Here is a 20,714-nt window from a genome sequence, read left to right on the forward strand (position 1 = left end):
CTTTGTAGGATGAGGAAAAGTCCAGATCGACTAACGTAGTCAAAAGCCTTGGTCAAGTCTACAAACACCAAGAACAGAGGTTTATGCTGTTCAATACACTTTTCCTGTAGTTGACGAACACAGAACACCATGTCTGCTATGGAGCGGCCAGCACGAAACCCACACTGGCTTTCAGGGAGGATACGGTCAGCAAGGATTTGTAGACGTGGTAGAATAGTGCGAGCAAATATCTTCCCAGCAAGACTGAGCAGAGATATTCCTCTGAAGTTGTTACAGTCTGCACGGTCCCCCTTGTTCTTATAGATGGTGATGATGTTGGCATCTCTAAGGACATCTGGGAGATATCCACTCTTCCAGCACATCACAACCAGATGATGTAGGACAGAGGCAAGAACATCACCGCCTGCCTTATAAGCCTCAGGGGGGAGGCCGTCAGCTCCAGGAGACTTGTTATTTTTTATTGCTTTAATTGCAGATTTGATTTCCTCAATGGTAATATCTGCATCCAGATCAGACATAGGGGGGAGCTCAGGAACAGCCGCGGTTATTGCCAGTGTGTTGGCTGTGACAGGCTGAGCATAGAGAAGGCTATAGTGCTCTGCCCATCTCGCCAATTGAGATTCCAAATCAGTCAGAAGTTCACCTGATAGGGAACAGAGTGGAGACGATTTTTTAGGGATTGGGCCCAAGGCTTCTTTCAGTCCTTCAAAGACTCCTCGAATGTTTCCAATGGATGCACTTGACTCAATACGGTCACACAGTGTGCTCCAGTAAGCCTGCATGGCTGTGCGAGTGACCCGCTGGACATTGCGGCATGCCTGCTTCAAAGCTGCCTTATTTGAGCGAGTGTTATGCTGCAGGTAGGACAGTCTGGCTGAGCGCTTAGAGTCAATTTCAGGTAGGAGCAGGCTGGCATGGGTTTTGAACCAGTCAGGCTGGGATCTGGATCGCTTTCCAAAGATGGAAAAAGCAGCCTTTGTGGTAGTAGAGTGGAAGTGCTGCCAGGCAGCCGTGATGTCTGCATGAGGAGGTGAGGAGTCAAAGCTGGAAGCAAGTAGTTCCTGGAACGCATGCTGCAACGCAGGAACATAGGTTGCAGAAACATCCAGACGAGGAGTAGGCTTAGGCCTGGCATAATGAAACTTGTTTGGGACCATCCTTAGTTTGCAACGTAGAAGGGCGTGGTCCGTGTCACAGTCTGCTGAGTGTAGTGATCGACAGTGTGTTACTTCCTTCAAATGTTCACGCTTCACCAGTACATGGTCAAGTTGGTGCCAGCGCTTAGAACGTGGATGGCGCCAGGTGACCTTGGAGGAGCTTGAGCCCTGAAAGAATGAGGAGGGGACACAGAGTTTGTGGGTGCTACAAAATTCCAGTAAGCGCTGACCGTTGTCATTCATGTTGCCATATCCATGGCTTCCCAGAATGTCAGGCCATGCACTAGCGTTAGCACCCACTCGGGCATTAAAGTCACCAAGGATCATCAAACGTTCAGTTGAGGGGGTCTTCTGAACAATGGCGCTAAGTTGATTGTAGAAAGATTCCTTTACATCTAAATCAGAAGTCAGTGTAGGGGCGTAAGTGGCTATGATCGTAACTGGGCCACAGTTTGTGTGCAGGCGCAGTGAGGAGAGGCGTGAGGAGATGGGCACAGGTTTTTCCACTGAGGACAGTAGCCTGTTTTGGATTGCAAAACCAACACCGTGCATTGGTCTGTCACCGTCTGGGTATCCATTCCAGAATAAAGTATAGTTTTTTTCCCGGACAGAGCCAACACCGGTCAGCCAGGTTTCACTCAGGGCAGCGATGGAGATGTTAAGTCGGAGTAGTTCTGCATCAATCAGGGCTGATTTACGGGGTGAGACGCAGTCCATGTCAGAACTAACACCAAGAGAGCGTACATTCCAGCATGCGATGGAGGTGTATGCGACAGTTGCAGGATGACGACCAGGTCGCGCCTGCCGTACACGCGAACCTTGCCGAGCAACGACAGCACTCTTAAAGACAGAGTGCTCCCGAGTTGCCAGTCGTGGAAGCTGAAAGTTTGCCGTCATAAAGGAGAGATGAGATGCTCATAGTAGAGAGCGCCCGGGCAAAAAATTTAAGTGAAAGCATGCATGCCCAGGTCAAACTTCCACCTCTGGACTCAGCGCTACAAATTCCAACGGAACACAGGTGTGTGACAGTTGGTGTAGTTATGAGTTGCCCCGCAGTGACCAACTGACTAGGTCTATTGCCCCGTGACCATTGGCGAGGTGCTCTTCTGCTCACCGGGCGACTGAGACAGACCGACTCAGGTGCTATGAAAGCAGACGCGCTCTGATACTCAGCATACCAGCCCCTGCTGCCGGACTAGCACAGAAGTCCAATAACTGAACACCACTCGGGTTCAGATCAGGAGGGCCGTTCCTCCCAATCACGCCCCTCCAGGTTTCACTGTCATTGCCCACGTGGGCGTTGAAGTCCCCCAGTAGAACGACGGAGTCCCCAGTCGGAGCACTTTCCAGCACCCCTCCCAGAGACCCCAAGAAGGTCGGGTACTCTGCACTGCCGTTCGGCCCGTAGGCACAGACAACAGTGAGAGACCTATCCCCGAGCCGAAGCCGCAGGGAAACGACCCTCTCGTTCACCGGGGTAAACTCCAACACATGGCAGCAGAGCTGGGGGGCTATAAGCAAACCCACACCAGCCCGCCGCCTCTCACCATGGGCAACTCCAGAGTGGTAAAGAGTCCATCCCCTCTCGAGGAGTGTGGTTCCAGAGCCCAAGCCATGCGTGGAGGTGATTCCGACTATCTCTAGTCGGAACCTCTCAACCTCACGCACAAGCTCAGGCTCTTTCCCCGCCAGCGAGGTGACATTCCATGTCCCAAGAGCCAGTTTCCGTGTCCAGGGATCGGGCCGTCTAGGCCCCCGCCTTCGACTGCTGCCCGATTCTCTTTGCACCGGCCCCTTACGGTCCCTCCCGTGAGTGGTGGGCCCACGGGAAGGTGTCCCCACGTCGCTCCTTCGGGCTGAGCCCGGCCGGACCCCGTGGGGGAAGGCCCGGCCACCAGGCGCTCGCATACGAGCCCCAACCCCAGGCCTGGCTCCAGGGTGGGGCCCCGGCTGCGCCATACCGGGCGACGTCACGGTCCTCCTTTTTTTTGTCATCATTAGGGGTTTTTGAACTGCTCTTAGTCTGACCCGTCACCTAGGACCTGTTTGCCTTGGGAGACCCTACCAGGGGCATATAGCCCCGGACAACATAGCTCCTAGGGTCATTCGGGTACTCAAACCCCTCCACCACGTTAAGGTGGCAGTCCATGGAGGAGCTTTCCGACATTTCTTATTTGTATATTCAAAAATCTTAAAAACAATCTCATAAAATGTTTCAGTGTAAATGATTTAATTTGATTGGCAACAGCCCTACAGTCTCTTATTCTAATTTAATTTATAGATCAAATTTAAGAATATAAAATGAAAGCTGAAGCGTAGTCTATATTTAATAAGATTATGGGAAAATGCCCTTCATAAAAGGTAAAAATATCAAAGATATGCAGATTTAAATATCTCAAAGCTGATTGAACACTGGTGAGACTATTGCTTCAGAATAAATTATATTTACAGCACAGTAAATTCTGGAGAGAAAAAAAATATTCCAAATTATTAATTTTAAGGATTGTTAATTTGCCTCTGACATCTTTGAAAGAGAGAAATGCAAGAAGTAATACACACACACAGAAATGTTTAATTAAATTTACAAAAAAATATATTATTATTTATTTATTTATTTATACAAATTTTTCAGATCAGAACCTTGTCCCCACCCAAACCCCTGCTGTCGTCGCCAAAATCGCACTCTGAACTCAGTTCAAAACTTTAGAGTCCTGTTTTACATCTGCAGATCCTCAATTGAATCCTGTGATCTCCATCAGTCCATTTGCTGAAATAATTATTCCTAAATCTGTGATTCATAAGTCTCAACCAAGTGTGTGATGTCAACATTGAATTTGTTAATGTTTTATTTGTTTGTTTGTGATTAGATCCACCAAAGAGCGTCTCAGTGTCCATCAGTCCATCTGGTGTAATAGTGGAGGGAGATTCAGTGACTCTGAGCTGCAGCAGTGATTCAAACCCTCCTGCTCTGACCTTCAGCTGGTTTAAAGGAGGAACGATTGTAAGATCTGGAAGAATCTACAGAATCTCAAAGATCAGCTCTGATGACAGTGGAGAATACAAGTGCAGATCCTTCAGTGAACATGGAAAGAAATACTCTAATTCTGTGACTCTAAACGTCATGTGTGAGTTAATGATCATCTGCACATTGTTCACAAATCTAAGTTCGTTTTGTAATATTTATTGTTAATTAGGGCTGAGTATCATGTTTGATACTTTTTAGGCACGACCGAATTGTGTGTAATCCGTCTGCTGCGGTGCATTACGGCTCTGACGCGGTCACTCTAGTCAATGCTTCTGGTTATACCCAGAGCTGCCAACTCTCACGCATTGGCTGTGAGAGACACGCATTTGATTGGTTTCACACACCACACCCCCGATTTCTCATGCTGAAGTGTCAACCCGGTCGGTCAAATTCCTGAAAGATGAGTTTATCTATAGATCTACCTGTTGAGCCACTCGTGATCGACTAGTTATGCTTTCGGTGAGGGGCTTCAAGAAGATATAAGTACAAATAAATACGGTGTAGTGCGACCGACAGCTTCAATCTGTTTTGCGTTCTGATGAGAACGAGCCTGTAATGAGTGAAGCGGAGCGCTGTGACGCTCAGGGGTGCGTTTCCTGAAAGCGTCGTTAGCTAACTTCGTGTTTCAAGTTCTGTCATTATAAGCATAGTTAAACAAGTCAGTGTTTCCCAAAACATAGTTCCAAGGAACGTTTAGACGCACACAGATATTTAAGAATCAACATATGAATCTCAACAATGGTGACATACTTAATGCTGCAATGCATGCTGGGAGCCATGAGTTTTATACTGTGGTGGCTTATTAGGGTTGGAGCAAAAGTCTGCAGGACATCAGCTCTTTAGGACCGAACTTGCCTACCCCTGACTTAGAGGTACAAAAATGTACCCTTAAAGCTGCACTATGTAACTTTTCCATCCACTAGAGGTTGCCTATTCAAAACAAAGGCATAGTTTGATGACCCCAAGTTTGAGCGCAGAATCTTGGGACAAGTGGTCTTCACCTCACAGCCGGTGGAAAAGAATCGGGATAGGACTCGGGCAGAAACCATGTTCACGGATGTGATTATTAACGTTACTGTAGTATGAAGCAGAAGCAGCAGTGATTGTTAATGAGAAGAGCGCAACACAAGCCTCGCGAGCAGCAGGACCTTTATTATGACATAGTCGCCAGCGGGACTTTTATTTTGCCACAGTCGCCAGCGCCACTTCCGCTTTCCCAGTCATGAGTTTGAGGTAACGCAGCTCTGGTTATCATATTAGACACATCTGAGTGTGTTGAAAATTATGTTATGACGTTACTCTCTGCTTTCTCTCGGTTGCTGCTATGACGCTTGTTTCACACTGCAGTACGAGTAAAGCGTTTCTGCAAAATCGGAAACCGAGGGTAACGCAGATATGACGTAATTGACAGGCGACGCCCTCACACGTCCTGGTTCCTTGGTTAAAATAGCAATTTTCCCACGATTTACAAATAGTTGGAAACATTTGGGATATTGTAAGTACTCAACTGAACACAATATATAACACTGGGCTTGTGGTTTTTGGATATTTTACTGAATAAATGTTGCATAGTGCACCTTTAAGGGTCCCACCCCAGTGACGGCCACTTGTACCTTAAAAGGTACAATTTTGTACTCTTTTTTTTTTGAGAGTGTAGGCTATTTACCTCACAGATATGAGAAATAGGCCTATAGAAAGCTTGAAATGTCTAATTTTAAACAAACCAATTCACATTCCTTCTGTAAGCGTGCACACATTCACAACTGCGGAGATGATGAGTAGGCATCATCATCAACTTCATCTTTGTAGCCAACACGGACTCAGAAAACACTAGTTTATTAAAACAAAAATGTCTCCTTGCTATTTTTACATTCATAATCGTTAGGCTACTTTAGCCAGCGCTTGAGGCATATATTCTGCCCTTAAGTAAACTATGAGTAAGTAAAAAAAGTCAAACTGAAAAAAGAAAACAAAAAAAAAAGGAGCAAATAATCATTGGCTCCGGGGTGGGGCCCGGCTGCACCATGCCGGGCGATGTCTCGTCCTTGTTGTGATTGAAGTCATAACGGGTTTGTGAACTGTATTTAGTCTGGCCCATCACCAAGGACCTGTTTGCCTTGAGCTGCAGCAGTGATTCAAACCGTCCTGCTCTGAACTTCAGCTGGTTTAAAGGAGGAACGATTGTAAGATCTGGAAGAATCTACAGCATCTCAAAGATCAGCTCTGATGACAGTGGAGAATACAAGTGCAGATCCGTCAATGAACACGGAGAGAAATACTCTGAAAATGTGACTCTAAACCTCATGTGTGAGTTAATGATCATCTGCACAATTTCGCAAATCTAAGTTCATTTTGTAATATGTATTGTTAATTAAGGCTGAGTATCTATCATGTTTGATTCGTTTTAGGCACGACCGAATTGCTTCGAAACCATTGAGTATCGTAAATTGTCTTGTCGTTCGATACCAAATTTCGATGCCTAAGCGGTTAATCTCATCAATGTCAGAGAGCCAATAAGCAAGCAGCATGATTGGCTCTGGCGGAAAAACACTAGTTTACGTCGGTTATGCCCAGAGACATGGATCGCACGTGAGGCTGTAGTGTGTAACCCGTCTGCTGCGGTGCATTACGGCTCTGACGCAGTCACTCTAGTCAATGCTTCTGTTTATACCTAGAGCTGCCAACTCTCACGCATTGGCCGTGAGACACACGCATTTGATTGGTTTCACACACCACACCCCCGATTTCTCACGCTGCAGTGTCAACCTGGTCGGTCAAATGCCTGAAAGATGAGTTTATCTATAGATCTACCTGTTGAGCCACTCGTGATCGACTAGTTATGCTTTCGGTGAGGGGCTTCAAGAAGATATATGTGCAAATAAATAAACATAGTTAAACAAGTCAGTGTTTCCCGAAACATAATTCCAACAAACGTTCGCAAACAGCATCGCAAAGTTGAGTGGTTGGAATGACAGCTCTTGTTTTCATGACATGTGGACTTGAATGTCCATTTTTAAACGAAACAATTCATAACGAAAATAAATAGTCACGCAATGCGCAGTGTTCACGCGAGCAGCTCATGTCTGGTGTCTCAGAGCGGTTCTGTTCATGCTTCATCACTGCATGAGCTTTGAGTTTAAGCTGCATTTTTAGATGTGCACATGTGTTTGAGTGTGTTTTAAATGTAATTACAAAGCAATTAATTGGTTTTGTTGAACTCTGAAACATTTTTCGAGGTGTGTTGTGGTAAAAATAGCTACGGTAGCACCAGTTGATTGCCGAGTGCAAACATTCTACGTCATCAACCTAGAACGCAAAAAAAAGGGCAGCGCCCATTGTCCAAATATATAATGGATTTTTTAAATAACGTGGATCTTTCATGGGTTTTCTAGATATTTCAATAAGAGACATCATTTATGTTATATTAAGCCATACAAGTCTTAACACCAGGGGATCCCTTTAAATACATTCTAGGAGGAAAAACATTTAGACGCACACAGATATTTAAGAATCAGCATATGAATCTCAACAATGGTGACATACATAATGCTGCAATGCATGCTGGGAGCCATGAGTTTTATACTGTGGTGGCTTAGTAGGGTTGGAGCTAAACTCTGCAGGACATCAGCTCTTTAGGACCGAACTTGCCTACCCCTGACTTAGAGGTACAAAAATGTACCCTTAAAGCTGTAATGTTTCTATCCACTAGAGGTCGCCTATTCAAAACAAAGGCGTAGTTTAATGACCCCAAGTCTAAGCGCAGAATCTTGGGACAAGTGGTCTTCACCTCACAGCCGGTGGAAAGAATCGGGATAGGACTCGGGCAGAAATCATGTTCATGGATGTGATTATTAACGTTACTGTAGTATGAAACAGAAGCAGGAATGATTTTTAATGAGAAGAGCGCAACACAAGCCTCGTGAGCAGTGGGACCTTTATTATGGCATAGTCGCCGGCGGGACTTTTATTTTGCCACAGTCGCGACTTCCGCTTTCCCGGTCATGAGTATGAGGTAACGCAGCTCTGTTTATCATATTAGACACATCTGAGTGTGTTGAAAATGATGTAATGACGTTACTCTGTGCGTTCTCTCGGTTTCTGCTATGACACTTTTTGCACACTGCAGTAAGAGTAAAGCGTTTCAGTAAAATCGGAAACCAAGGGTAACGCAGATATGACGTAATTGACAGGCGACGCCCTCACACGTCCTGGTTCCTTGATTAAAATAGCAATTTTCTCACGATTTACAAATAGTTGGAAACATTTTGGATATTGTAAGTACTCAACTGAACATAATATATAACACCTTCCTAGTGGTCTCTCCTTGAACTGTCACCTTATCGTGGTGGAGAGGTTTGAGTACCCGAATGATCCTGGGAGCTATGTTGTCTGGGGCTATAGGCAAACAGGTCCTCGGTGACGGGCCAGACTAAGAACAGTTCACAAACCCTTATGATTTCAACTACAGCAAGGACCGTTACGTCGCCCGGCATGGCTCAGCCGGGGCCCCACCCTGGAGCCAGGCCTGGGGCTGGGGCTCGTATGCGAGTGCCTGGTGGCCGGACCTCCCCCCATGGGGTCCGGCCGGGCTCAGCCCGAAGGAGTCACCTGTGGCCGCCCTCCTGTGGGCTCACCACCTGCAGGAGGGAGCGTAAGGGGCCGGTGCATAGTGGAACGGGCGACCCGATCTCTGGACACGGAATCTGGCTTTAGGGACATGGAATGTCACCTCATTGGCGGGGAAGGAGCCTGAGCTTGTGCGGGAGGTCGAGAGGTACCGACTAGAGATAGTCGGGCTCACCTCCACGCACAGCTTGGGCTCTGGAACCACACTTCTTGAGAGAGGCTGGACTATCTACCACTCTGGAGTTGCCCATGGTGAGAGGCGGAGGGCTGGAGTGGGTTTGCTTATAGCCCCCCAGCTCAGCCGCCATGTGTTGGAGTTCACCCCGGTGAACGAGAGGGTTGCTTCCCTGCGCCTTCGGCACGGGGATAGGTCTCCCACTGTCGTTTGTGCCTACGGCCCCAACGGCAGTGCGTAGTACCCGGCCCTCTTGGAGTCTCTTGGAGGGGTGCTGGAAAGTGCTCAGACTGGAGACTCCGTCATTCTACTGGGGGACTTCAACGCCCACGTGGGCAGTGACAGTGACACCTGGAGGGGCGTAATTGTGGAGGAATGGCCCCCTGATCTGAACTCGAGCGGTGTTCTGTTATTGGATTTCTGTGCTAGCCACGGTTTATCCATAACGAACACCATGTTCAAGCCTAAGGGTGTCCATCAGTGCACGTGGCACCAGGACACCCTAGGCCGGAGGTCGATGATCGACTTTGTGGTCGTGTCATCAGACCTTTGGCCATATGTCATGGACACTCGGGTGAAGAGAGGGGCGGAGCTGTCAACTGATCACCACCTGGTGGTGAGTTGGATTCGATGGCGGGGGGAGGAAGCTGGACTGACTCGGCAGACACAAACGTACTGTGAGGGTCTGTTGGGAACGTTTGGCCGAGCCCCCTGTCAGAGAGATCTTCAACTCCCACCTCCGGCAGAGCTTCGATCGGATCCAGAGGGAGTCTGGAGATATTGAGTCCGAGTGGACCACGTTCTCCACCTCCATTATCGCTGCGGTTGCTCGGAGCTGTGGACGTAAGGTCTCCGGTGCCTGTCGGGGCGGCAATCCCCGAACCCGGTGGTGGACACCGGAAATAAGGGATGCCGTCAAGCTGAAGAAGGAGTCCTATCGGGCCTGGATGGCTTGTGGGACTCCGGAGGCAGCTGAGAGGTACCGGCAGGCCAAGCAGACTGCAGCCCGGGTAGTCATGGAGGCAAAAAATCGGGCCTGGGAGGAGTTCGGTGAGGCCATGGAGAAAGACTATCGGTCAGCCTCGAAGAGATTCTGGCAAACCTTTCGACACCTCAGGAGTGGGAAGCAGTGCCCTACCAACACTGTTTACAGTGGAGATGGGCACCTGTTGACCTCAACTGGGGATATCGTCGAGCGGTGGAAGGTATACTTCGAGGATCTCCTCAATCCCACCGACATGTCTTCCGTTGAGGAAGCAGTGGCTGGGGACTCAGAGGTGGACTCGGCCATCACCCGGGCTGAAGTAATCGAGGTGGTTAAAAAGCTCCTCAATGGCAAGGCACCGGGGGTGGATGAGATCCACCCTGAGTACCTAAAGTCTCTGGATGTTGTGGGGCTGTCTTGGCTGACACGCCTCTGCAACATCGCATGGCAGTTGGGGACTGTACCTCTGAACTGGCAGACCAGGGTGGTGGTCCCTCTTTTCAAGAAGGGGGACCGGAGAGTGTGTTCCAACTATAGGGGGATCACACTTCTCAGCCTCCCCGGGAAAGTCTATGCCAGGGTACTGGAGAGGAGAATCCGGCCGATAGTGGAACCTCAGATTCAGGAGGAACAGTGTGGTTTTCGTCCCGGTCGTGGAACACTGGACCAGCTCTATACCCTTTCCAGGGTGCTGGAGGGTTCATGGGAGTTTGCCCAACCAGTCCACATGTGTTTTGTGGATTTGGAGAAGGCATTCGACTGTGTTCCTCGTGGCATCCTGTGGAGGGTGCTCTGGGAGTATGGGGTCGGCGGCCCCCTGCTTAGGGCTGTTCGGTCCCTGTACGACCGGAGCAAGAGCTTGGTTCGCATTGCCGGCAGTAAGTCAGACCTGTTCCCGGTGCATGTTGGACTCCGGCAGGGCTGCCCTTTGTCACCGGTTCTGTTCATAATTTTTATGGACAAAATTTCTAGGCGCAGCCAAGGGCCGGAGAGTGTCCGGTTTGGGGACCACACGATTTTGTCGCTGCTTTTTGCAGATGATGTTTTCATGTTGGCCTCCTCAGACCAGGACCTTCAGTGTGCACTGGGGGGTTACAGCCGCGTGTGAAGCGGCTGGGATGAGAATCAGCACCTCCAAGTCCGAGAACATGGTTCTCAGTCGGAAAAGGGTGGATTGCCCACTTCAGGTTGGTGGTGAGTTCCTGCCTCATGTGGAGGAGTTCAGGAATCTTGGGGTCTTGTTCACGAGTGAGGGAAGGATGGAACGGGAGATTGACAGACGGATCGGTGCAGCTTCTGCAGTAATGCAGTCGATGTACCGGTCTGTCCTGGTTAAGAAGGAGCTGAGCTGCAAGGCAAAGCTCTCGATTTACTGGTCAATCTACGTTCCTACTCTCACCTATGGTCATGAGCTGTGGGTCATGACCAAAAGAACAAGATCGAAGATATAGGCGGCCGAAATGAGCTTTCTCTGTAGGGTGGCTGGGCGCTCCCTTGGAGATAGGGTGAGAAGCTCTGTCACTCGGGAGGAGCTCAGAGTAGAGCCGTTGCTCCTCCACATCGAGAGGAGCCAGCTGAGGTGGCTCGGGCATCTGTTTCGGATGCCTCCTGGATGCCTTCCCAGGGAGGTGTTCCAGGCACGTCCCACTGGGAGGAGGCCCCGGGGAAGACCTAGGACACGCTGGAGGGACTATGTCTCCCAGCTGGCCTGGGAACGCCTCGGGGTTCCCCGGAAGAGCTGGAGGAAGTGGCTAGGGAGAGGGAAGTCTGGGCGTCTCTGCTTAGACTGTTGCCCCCGCGAACCGGCCCCGGATAAGCGGAAGATGATGGATGGATGGATGGATGGATGGATGGCTAGTGGTTTTTGGATATTTTACTGAAAAAATGTTGCATAATGCACCTTTAAGGGTACCACCCAAGTGACGCCCACTTGTACCTTAAAGGGTACAAATTTGTCCTTTTTTTTTTTGAGAGTGTAGGCTATTTACCTCACAGTCATGAGAAATAGGCCTATAGAAAGCTTTAAATGTCTAATTTTAAACAAACCAATTCACATTCCTTCTGTAGGCAGCACACGTTCACAACTGCGGAGATGATGAGAAAGCATCATCATCAATTTCATCTTTGTAGCCAACACGGACTCAGAAAACACTAGTTTATAAAAAATAAAAAAAAATCTCCATGCTATTTTTACATGCATAATCGTTAGGCTACTTTTACCAGTGCTTGAGCGTAAGGCATATATTCTGCCCTTAAGTAAATTATGAGTAAGTAAAAAAAGTCAAACTGAAAAAATTAAACTAAAAAAAAGATAAAAAGATTAATTGGCTCCGGGGTGGGGCCCTGGCTGCGCCATGCCGGGCGACGTCTCGTCCTTTTTGTGATTGTAGTCATAACGGGTTTGTGAACTGTTCTTAGTCTGGCCCGTCACCAAGGACCTGTTTGCCTTTGGAGACCCTACCAGGGCATATAGCCCCAGACAACCCCTCCACCACGATAAGGTGACAGTTCAAGGAGAGGCTTATTAAAATGGAAAAATTTCATTGGTATCAAAAAAAGAATCATTCAGCAACCGGTATCGAAGTCAAGGTATTGTTATCAAAAAATTTTAACCGATAACCAACCCTATTGTTAATGTTAATTTTTCTATATTTTAGATCCACCAAAGAGCGTCTCAGTGTCCATCAGTCCATCTGGTGTAATAGTGGAGGGAGATTCAGTGACTCTGAACTGCAGCAGTCATTCAAACCCTCCTGCTCTGAACTTCAGCTGGTTTAAAGGAGGAACGATTGTAAGATCTGGAAGAATCTTCAGCATCTCAAAGATCAGCTCTGATGACAGTGGAGAATACAAGTGCAGATCCATCAATGAACATGGAGAGAAATACTCTGATGCTGTGACTCTAAACGTCATGTGTGAGTTAATGATCATCTGCACATTGTTCACAAATCTAAATTCATTTTGTAATATTTATTGTTAATTAGGGATGAGTATCATGTTTGATACTTTTTAGGCACGACCGTATTGCCTCAATACCATTGAGTATCGTAAAATGTCTTGTCGTTTGATACCAAATGCCAAATTTCGATACCTAAGGGGTTAATCTCATCAATGTCAGAGAGCCAATAAGCAAGCAGCATGATTGGCTGTGGCGGAAAAACACTAGTTTACTTCAGTTATGCCTAGAGAAGTGGATCGCACGTGAGGCTGTAGTGTGTAATCCGTCTGCTGCGGTGCATTACGGCTCTGACGCGGTCACTCTAGTCAATGCTTCTGTTTATACCCAGAGCTGCCAACTCTCACGCATTGGCCGTGAGACACACGCATTGGATTGGTTTCACATGCTCACACGCCACACCCCCGATTTCTCATGCAGCAGTGTTAACCCGGTCGGTCAAATTCCTGAAAGATGAGTTTATCTATAAATCTACCCGTTGAGCCACTCGTGATCAACTAGTTATGCTTTCGGTGAGGAGCTTCAACAAGATATATGTGCAAATAAATACGGTGTAGTGCGACCGACAGCTACATTCTGTTTTGCGTTCTGATGAGAACGAGCCTGTAATGACTGAAGCAGAGCACTGTGACGCTCAGGGGTGCGTTTCCAAAAAGCGTTGTTAGCTAACCTCACGTCGCAAGTTCTGTCATTATAAGCATAGTTGACCACGAGTCTGTGTTTCCCGAAACATAGTTCCAATGAATGTTTAGAGGCACACAGATATTTAAGAATCAGCATATGAATCTCAACAAGGGTGACATACTTAATGCTGCAATGCATGCTGGGAGCCATGAGTTTTATACTGTGGTGGCTTAGTAGGGTTGGAGCTAAACTCTGCAGGACATCAGCTCTCTAGGACCGAACTTGCCTACCTCTGACTTAGAGGTACAAAAATGTACCCTTAAAGCTGCACTATATAACTTTTCCGTCCACTAGAGCTTGCCCATTCAAAACAAAGGCGTAGTTTGATGACCCCAAGTTTGAGCGCAGAATCTTGGGAGAAGTGGTCTTCACCTCACAGCCAGTGGAAAAGAATCGGGATAGGACTCGGGCAGAAATCATGTTCATGGATGTGATTATTAACGTTACTGTAGTATGAAGCAGAAGCAGGAGTGATTGTTAATGAGAAGAGTGCAACACAAGCCTCGTGAGCAGCAGGACCTTTATTATAGCATATTATTATTATTATTAATTTTATTTATAGGCGCATTTCATGACACTCAAGGACACCTTACAAAGTTCACACAAAAGATAAAAGTTTCATCAAACAATAAAGACAATACAGAACTGACGACAATAACATTAAAATCACATAAAAGCCTGCCTAAACAAATAAGTTTTAAGACGAGTTTTGAAAACCTGAAGACTTGTACTGTTACGAACTTCTACAGGAAGCAAGTTCCCTAAATGAGGAGCCGCATAAATAAAAGCTTGTGACCCCATAGTAGTTGTCCTAGTGCGTGGAAGAACAAGTGAAAGTGCAGAAGCAGATCTTAGAGTACGAGACGGTATGTATAAATGCAGAAGATCGACAAGATACGGAGGAGCCAAATTATTAAGTGCTTTATAAGTTAAAAGTAAAATTTTGAAATTTACACGAAATTTAACTGGAAGCCAATGCAAATTTTGTAAAACAGGAGTAATATGTTCTGAAATGGATGTTCTGGTAATGACTCGAGCAGCTGCATTTTGTACTAACTGTAATTTATGAACAGATTTTGAAGGAAGCCCATAAAACAAGCTTGAGAAAATTACCTGAAAACCAAATTTTTAATTAATCTAAACATTCAAAAAGAGCAGATGGGGGAAACTTTAAGGAAGGTTTAGAAGACAGATAAAGCTGGGTGTCATCAGCATAACAGTGAAATTGGATGCCGTATTTCCTGAAAATAGTGCCAATTGGTAAAATATAGATAATAAACAAAAGAGGTCCCAAAACAGAACCCTGAGGCACACCAGAGGAAACATAAGTGGGTTTTGATTTAAACTGTTTAAGTTGTACAAATTGAATGCGATCGTTAAGATAAGAACAAAACCAACTTAAAGCCATACCAGTGATACCAATAGATTCCAATCTACTTAAAATAATTCTGTGGGAAATGGTATCGAATGCTGCACTAAGATCCAGAAGTACAAGTATCGATAAAAGACCAGAATCAGCAGCTACACAGCAAAATCCCCAGTGTTAAATGAACACTCCTCAGTGTACTTATGTGTCCACTTTACAGGGTGTTAAAAGTAACACTTAAGAAGTGTTAAAGTTAATTATATAATTAAGTGATTAATTAAGTTATGATTGACCATTAGTAATGAGAAACACAAGAACTACAACTGACTTCAGTCACAGCTTTAGATGAAATCAACTGAAGATAAAATAAGACATTAAATCTCTGAAGATCTCAGCAGAGGAGGATTAAACAACTCCACAAACAGCATTACCAGCTTCACACATTATTAACCAGACTGACTTTATTTCTGTCAGACGTCTACAGAAGCTCTTACTGAGGTTTAGATGTTGATGATTTATTGAAAATAATAGTTTTGTTTGACGCCACCATTATGGTGATCAGTGTTACTTTAGTTGGGGTCTTCACCCTTGACTTGTCAGTATTTTTTTTCTCTCTGCCTGCTGTAGCTGATTGATACGGTGAGAAAAGCAAGAGAAAATTGATGATGACAAGTTGATGACAGATGATGTTGGCTTGTTGTTGGTGGTACAGTTGTTATCATCATATAGTGCCTTATTTGCTGATCTCCTGAGAGTCATGGATTATAGTAGCCTTGTGACTCTACAGCAGGAGATCCAACAGTGTTTTCATCAGATAAACTGATCAATGTTTAAAACATGTACATAAGTTTTGTTTTCCGGTTTAATAACACATCACACAATAAGCACTTCTAACTCCTGCTAGACTTAATCACACACAGACATAAAGAATCAGCCTATGAATCTCAACAATGGTGACATGCTTAATGCCGCAATGCATTCTGGTTGCATCATGCAAAACTCATCCATGGCTCCCAGAATGCATTGAGGCATGAAGCATGTCACCATTGTTGAGATTCATAGGCTGATTCTTTATGTCTGTGTGTGAGTTAATCTCGCAGGAGTTAGAAGTGATTAGTGTAGAATCTGCTTTAAAACCTATTCAGCTCTACTGATTAAAACCAATCTGGATCTTTCCTGGAATCACAGTAAAAACAAAGTTAATCAGTGATTTAAATCACTACACAATGATCATACTCTTATCACTGAGCAGCCGACAGCATCTGATTGTGTTTACTCTTGCTTTTCTTGCCATAGTAAACTCAGTTACAGCAGCCAGAGAAACACTAACATTAAAATGTCATCAAACTGCCCAACTAAAGAAAACACTGATCACCGTGGTGGGTGACATTAAAAAAGTTTCAACAAAAAATGTAATTCTCAATAAGAGCTTCTGTAGACATCTGATAGAAATAAAGTCAGTCTGGTTAATAATGTGTGAAGCTGGTAATGCTGTTTGTGGAGTTGTTTAATCCTCTGCTGAGATCTTCAGAGATTTAATGTCTTCTTTTATCTTCAGTGGATTTCATCTAAAGCTCTGGCTGAAGTCAATTGTAGTTCTTGTGTTTCTCATCACTAATGGTCAATCATCACTTAATTAATCACTTAATTATCTCATTAACTCTAACACTTCATAAGTGTTACTTTTAACACCCTGTAGTGTGGACACATATGTACACTGAGGAGTGTTAATTTAACACTGGGGATTTTGCTGTGTAGTAGTAGATCATTGGAGATCTTTACAAGTGCAGTCTCAACGCTATGATGAGAACGATAACCTGATTGGAACTGCTCATATAAATCATTAGAAGAAAGGTGTTCATGGAGCTGGAGATCCACAATTTTTTCTAGAATTTTTGACAGAAACGGTAAATTTGAAATAGGGCGAAAATTATCAAGATTCTTTGGGTCTGTCCCAGGTTTCTTAAGAATGGGTGTTATCACAGCAGTTTTAAATGCAGTAGGGACAGTACCAGATATAAATTAAGTATGTAGGATATCAATAATTAAAGAGGAAAGAAAAGGTAAACCAGCTTTAACCAAATGAGTCGGTAATGGATCCAGTATGCATGTAACAGATTTGCAATTGATGACCCCAAGTTTGAGCACAGAATCTTGGGACAAGTGGTCTTCACCTCACAGCCGGTGGAAAAGAATCGGGATAGGACTCAAATCATGTTCATGGATGTGATTATTAACGTTACTGTAGTATGAAGCAAGAGCAGGAGTGATTGTTAATGAGATGAGCGCAACACAAGCCTCGCGAGCAGCGGGACCTTTATTATGGCATAGTCGCCGGCGGGACATATAATTTGGCCACAGTCGCCACTTCCGCTTTCCCGGTCATGAGTATGAGGTAACGCAGCTCTGTTTATCATATTAGACACATCTGAGTGTGTTGAAAATGATGTTATGACGTTACTCTGTGCGTTCTCTCGGTTGCTGCTATGACGCTTGTTCACACTGCAGTAAGAGTAAAGCGTTTCTGCAAAATTGGAAACCGAGGGTAACGCAGATATGACGTAATTGACGCCCTCACACATCCTGGTTCCTTGGTTAAAATAGCAATTTTCTCACGATTTACAAATAGTTGGAAACATTTGAAGAAGTATTGTAAGTACTCAACTGAACAAAATATATAACACTGGCCTAGTGGTTTTTGGATATTTTACTGAAAAAATGTTGCATATGCACCTTTAAGGGTACCACCCCAGTGACGGCCACTTGTACCTTAAAAGGTACGATTTTGTACTCTTTTTTTTGATAGTGTAAGCTATTTACCTCACAGACATGAGAAATAGGCTTATAGAAAGCTTGAAATGTCTAATTTTTAACAAACCAATTCAAATTCCTTCTGTAGGCGTGCACACGTTCACAACTGCGGAGATGATGAGTAGGCATCATCATCAACTTCATCTTTGTAGCCAACACGGACTCAGAAAACACTAGTTTATTGATAAAAAATTAAAATGTATCCTTGCTATTTTTACATTCATAATCGTTAAGGCCTGTTCACACCGGGAATATTTTTGCGCGCGTTTATCACCGCATAAAACGCCAGGCGTAAAAGCGTCATTTTTAAAAAAACGCCTCGGGTTAGTTTTTTTATTTTGACGGGACGCGACCAAACTGGCCGACCAATGAGATCAGCCCTTTTGTTCACGTGCCTGGAGCTGCTGAAGTGACAGTAAAACACGACTTGGTGGCGCTCAAGCACAAAATCGGTCTTGCCGAGCACACATTGATACGACGAAGAAGTAGTAAGTAGACAAAGAAGAAGATGGGCTGCAAATGCTGCTTGCCAGTTAGCAAAAAGTGTGTGAATGGTTTTGGCCAAAGACATAATATATCTGTGGTTTTGGCAAGAACGTAAATACTGTCTCTCTTCTTCTTCTGTGTGACAAGCGAGTGTCAGAAGCTTAAAGTGCCGCAGCACCACCTTGTGTACCGGGAGCGCTATCTACTGAATGTGCACGTTCACTCGGCATATCGCCAGTGGAAATTGCTTGGGTGTAAACACTCAAGACGCGCCAAAAAACGTCACGAAAGATGCTGGCGATAAGCGCGTGCGATATTCGTCCCGGTGTGTACAGGCCTTTAGGCTACTTTTACCATCACTTGAGCGTGAGGCATATATTCTGCCGTTAAGTAAACAATGAGTAAGTAAAAAAAGTCAAACTGAAAAAAGAAAACTAAAAAAAAGAAAAAAATAATCATTGGCTCCGGGGTGGGGCCCTAGCTGAGCTTTGCCGGGCGACGTCTCGTCCTTGTTGTGATTGTAGTCATAACAGGTTTGTGAACTGTTCTTAGTCTGGCCCGTCACCAAGGACCTGTTTGCCTTGGGAGACCCTACCAGGGGCATATAGCCCCCGACAACATAGCTCCCAGGATAATTCGGGTACTCAAACCCCTCCACCACGATAAGGTGAAGTTCAAGGAGAGGCTTATTAAAATGGAAAAATTTAATTGGTATCAAAAAAAGAATCGTTCAACAACCGGTATTGAAGTCAAGGTATCGTTAACGATATCGAAAATTTTTAACCGATACCCAACCCTATTGTTAATGTTAATTTTTCTATGTTTTAGATCCACCAAAGAGCGTCTCAGTGTCCATCAGTCCATCTGGTGTAATAGTGGAGGGAGATTCAGTGACTCTGAGCTGCAGCAGTGATTCAAACCCTCCTGCTCTGAACTTCAGCTGGTTTAAAGGAGGAACGATTGTAAGATCTGGAAGAATCTACAGAATCTCAAAGATCAGCTCTGATGACAGTGAAGAATACAAGTGCAGATCCATCAATGAACATGGAGAGAAATACTCTGATGATGTGACTCTAAACGTCATGTGTGAGTTAATGATCATCTGCACATTGTTCACAAATATAAGTTCATTTTGTAATATTTATTGTTAATTAGGGATGAGTATCATGTTTGATACTTTTTAGGCACGACCGAATTGCCTCGATACCATTGAGTATCGTAAAATGTCTTGTCGTTTGATACCAAATTTCGATACCTAAGGGGTTAATCTCATCAATGTCAGAGAGCCAATAAGCAAGCAGCATGATTGGCTGTGGCGGAAAAACACTAGTTTACTTCAGTTATGCCTAGAGATGTGGATCGCACATGAGGCTGTAGTGTGTAACCCGTCTGCTGCGGTGCATTACGGCTCTGACGCGGTCACTCTAGTCAATGCTTCTGTTTATACCCAGAGCTGCCAACTCTCACACATTGGTCGTGAGACACACGCATTGGTTTCACACGCTCACACGCCACACCCCCGATTTCTCACGCTGCAGTGTCAACCCGGTCGGTCAAATTCCTGAAAGATGAGTTTATCTATAGATCTACCCGTTGAGCCCTCGTGATCAACTAGTTATGCTTTTGGTGAGGGGCTTCAAGAAGATATATGTGCAAATAAATACGGTGTAGTGCGACCGACAGCTACATTCTGTTTTGCGTTCTGATGAGAACGAGCCTGTAATGAATGAAGCGGAGTGCTGTGACGCTCAGGGGTGCGTTTCCCGAAAGCGTTGTTAGCTAACTTCGCGTCGCAAGTTCTGTCATTATAAGTGTAAGAGTGGACTCCTGTAGATGGTTCAATCTACAGGGTTGCCAGAGACTAAAGAAACGTTATCAGAAAGATGGAAGAAAACTGTAAATTTCTTGTCTATTTCCACCCACTGCTCATACCAACGACGGAGATAAGCGCAGTTACAATAGCAAAATATGTGGGAGAGCGTTGCTATAATATGACTATATTGTATTGCAATAGGGAGCACTTCAAAGTCAATAATAAATCAAAACTAGTTAGCACAGTATTTGTAATAGAAAGGATTTCATGACAAAATCTGGTTATGGTTACACTTAAAATAGTTTGAAAATGGATGGATGAGATGATAAACTTATACCATTAATCGTACACAGCATGAATACAATGTTACCTGAGAGATAGAGAAAGAGAGAGGGGGGGGGGGGGGAGAAGAAGAGAGCAAAGACAAGAAGCCCAGATGACTTCAAGAGCCAGAGGAAAAGAGAGCGAGAGCCTAGTTTCCAATCTTCTTTTATCTACTGTATTCCTTGACCATGTGACTGAAACCAAATGTATTCTTTTAAACTGACCAATCAGATCAAACTCACACATAACATTCAAACTGACCAATCAGACCAAACTTCCTCAACAGTAAAAGGTGTGGCACCCCCT

At 45.1% G+C, this 20,714-nt stretch overlaps 2 protein-coding genes across 5 annotated transcripts in view; one reads left to right on the forward strand and one right to left on the reverse strand.

The window, feature by feature from the left end:
- Positions 1-20,714, reverse strand: part of LOC307124221 (uncharacterized protein) — a gene marked incomplete at its 3' end in the record, with an annotated part of 717,433 nt that overhangs the window by 228,033 nt on the left and 468,686 nt on the right. The window lies entirely within an intron of this gene.
- Positions 1-20,714, forward strand: part of LOC307122988 (B-cell receptor CD22-like) — a 106,260-nt gene that overhangs the window by 47,738 nt on the left and 37,808 nt on the right. For 2 of the 4 annotated variants that reach the window (XM_079811350.1, XM_079811349.1), the window contains exons 5-8: positions 4,025-4,282; positions 6,271-6,489; positions 12,626-12,883; positions 19,100-19,357. In XM_079811350.1, coding sequence (XP_079667476.1) covers positions 4,025-4,282; positions 6,271-6,489; positions 12,626-12,883; positions 19,100-19,357 — 993 coding nt within the window. The remainder of the gene's footprint in view (positions 1-4,024; positions 4,283-6,270; positions 6,490-12,625; positions 12,884-19,099; positions 19,358-20,714) is intronic. The other 2 variants (XM_079811352.1, XM_079811351.1) reach the window with 1 other exon arrangement.

Source organism: Gobio gobio, assembly GCF_949357685.1.
Source record: "Gobio gobio genome assembly, chromosome: 3".
Taxonomy (NCBI): domain Eukaryota; kingdom Metazoa; phylum Chordata; class Actinopteri; order Cypriniformes; family Gobionidae; genus Gobio; species Gobio gobio.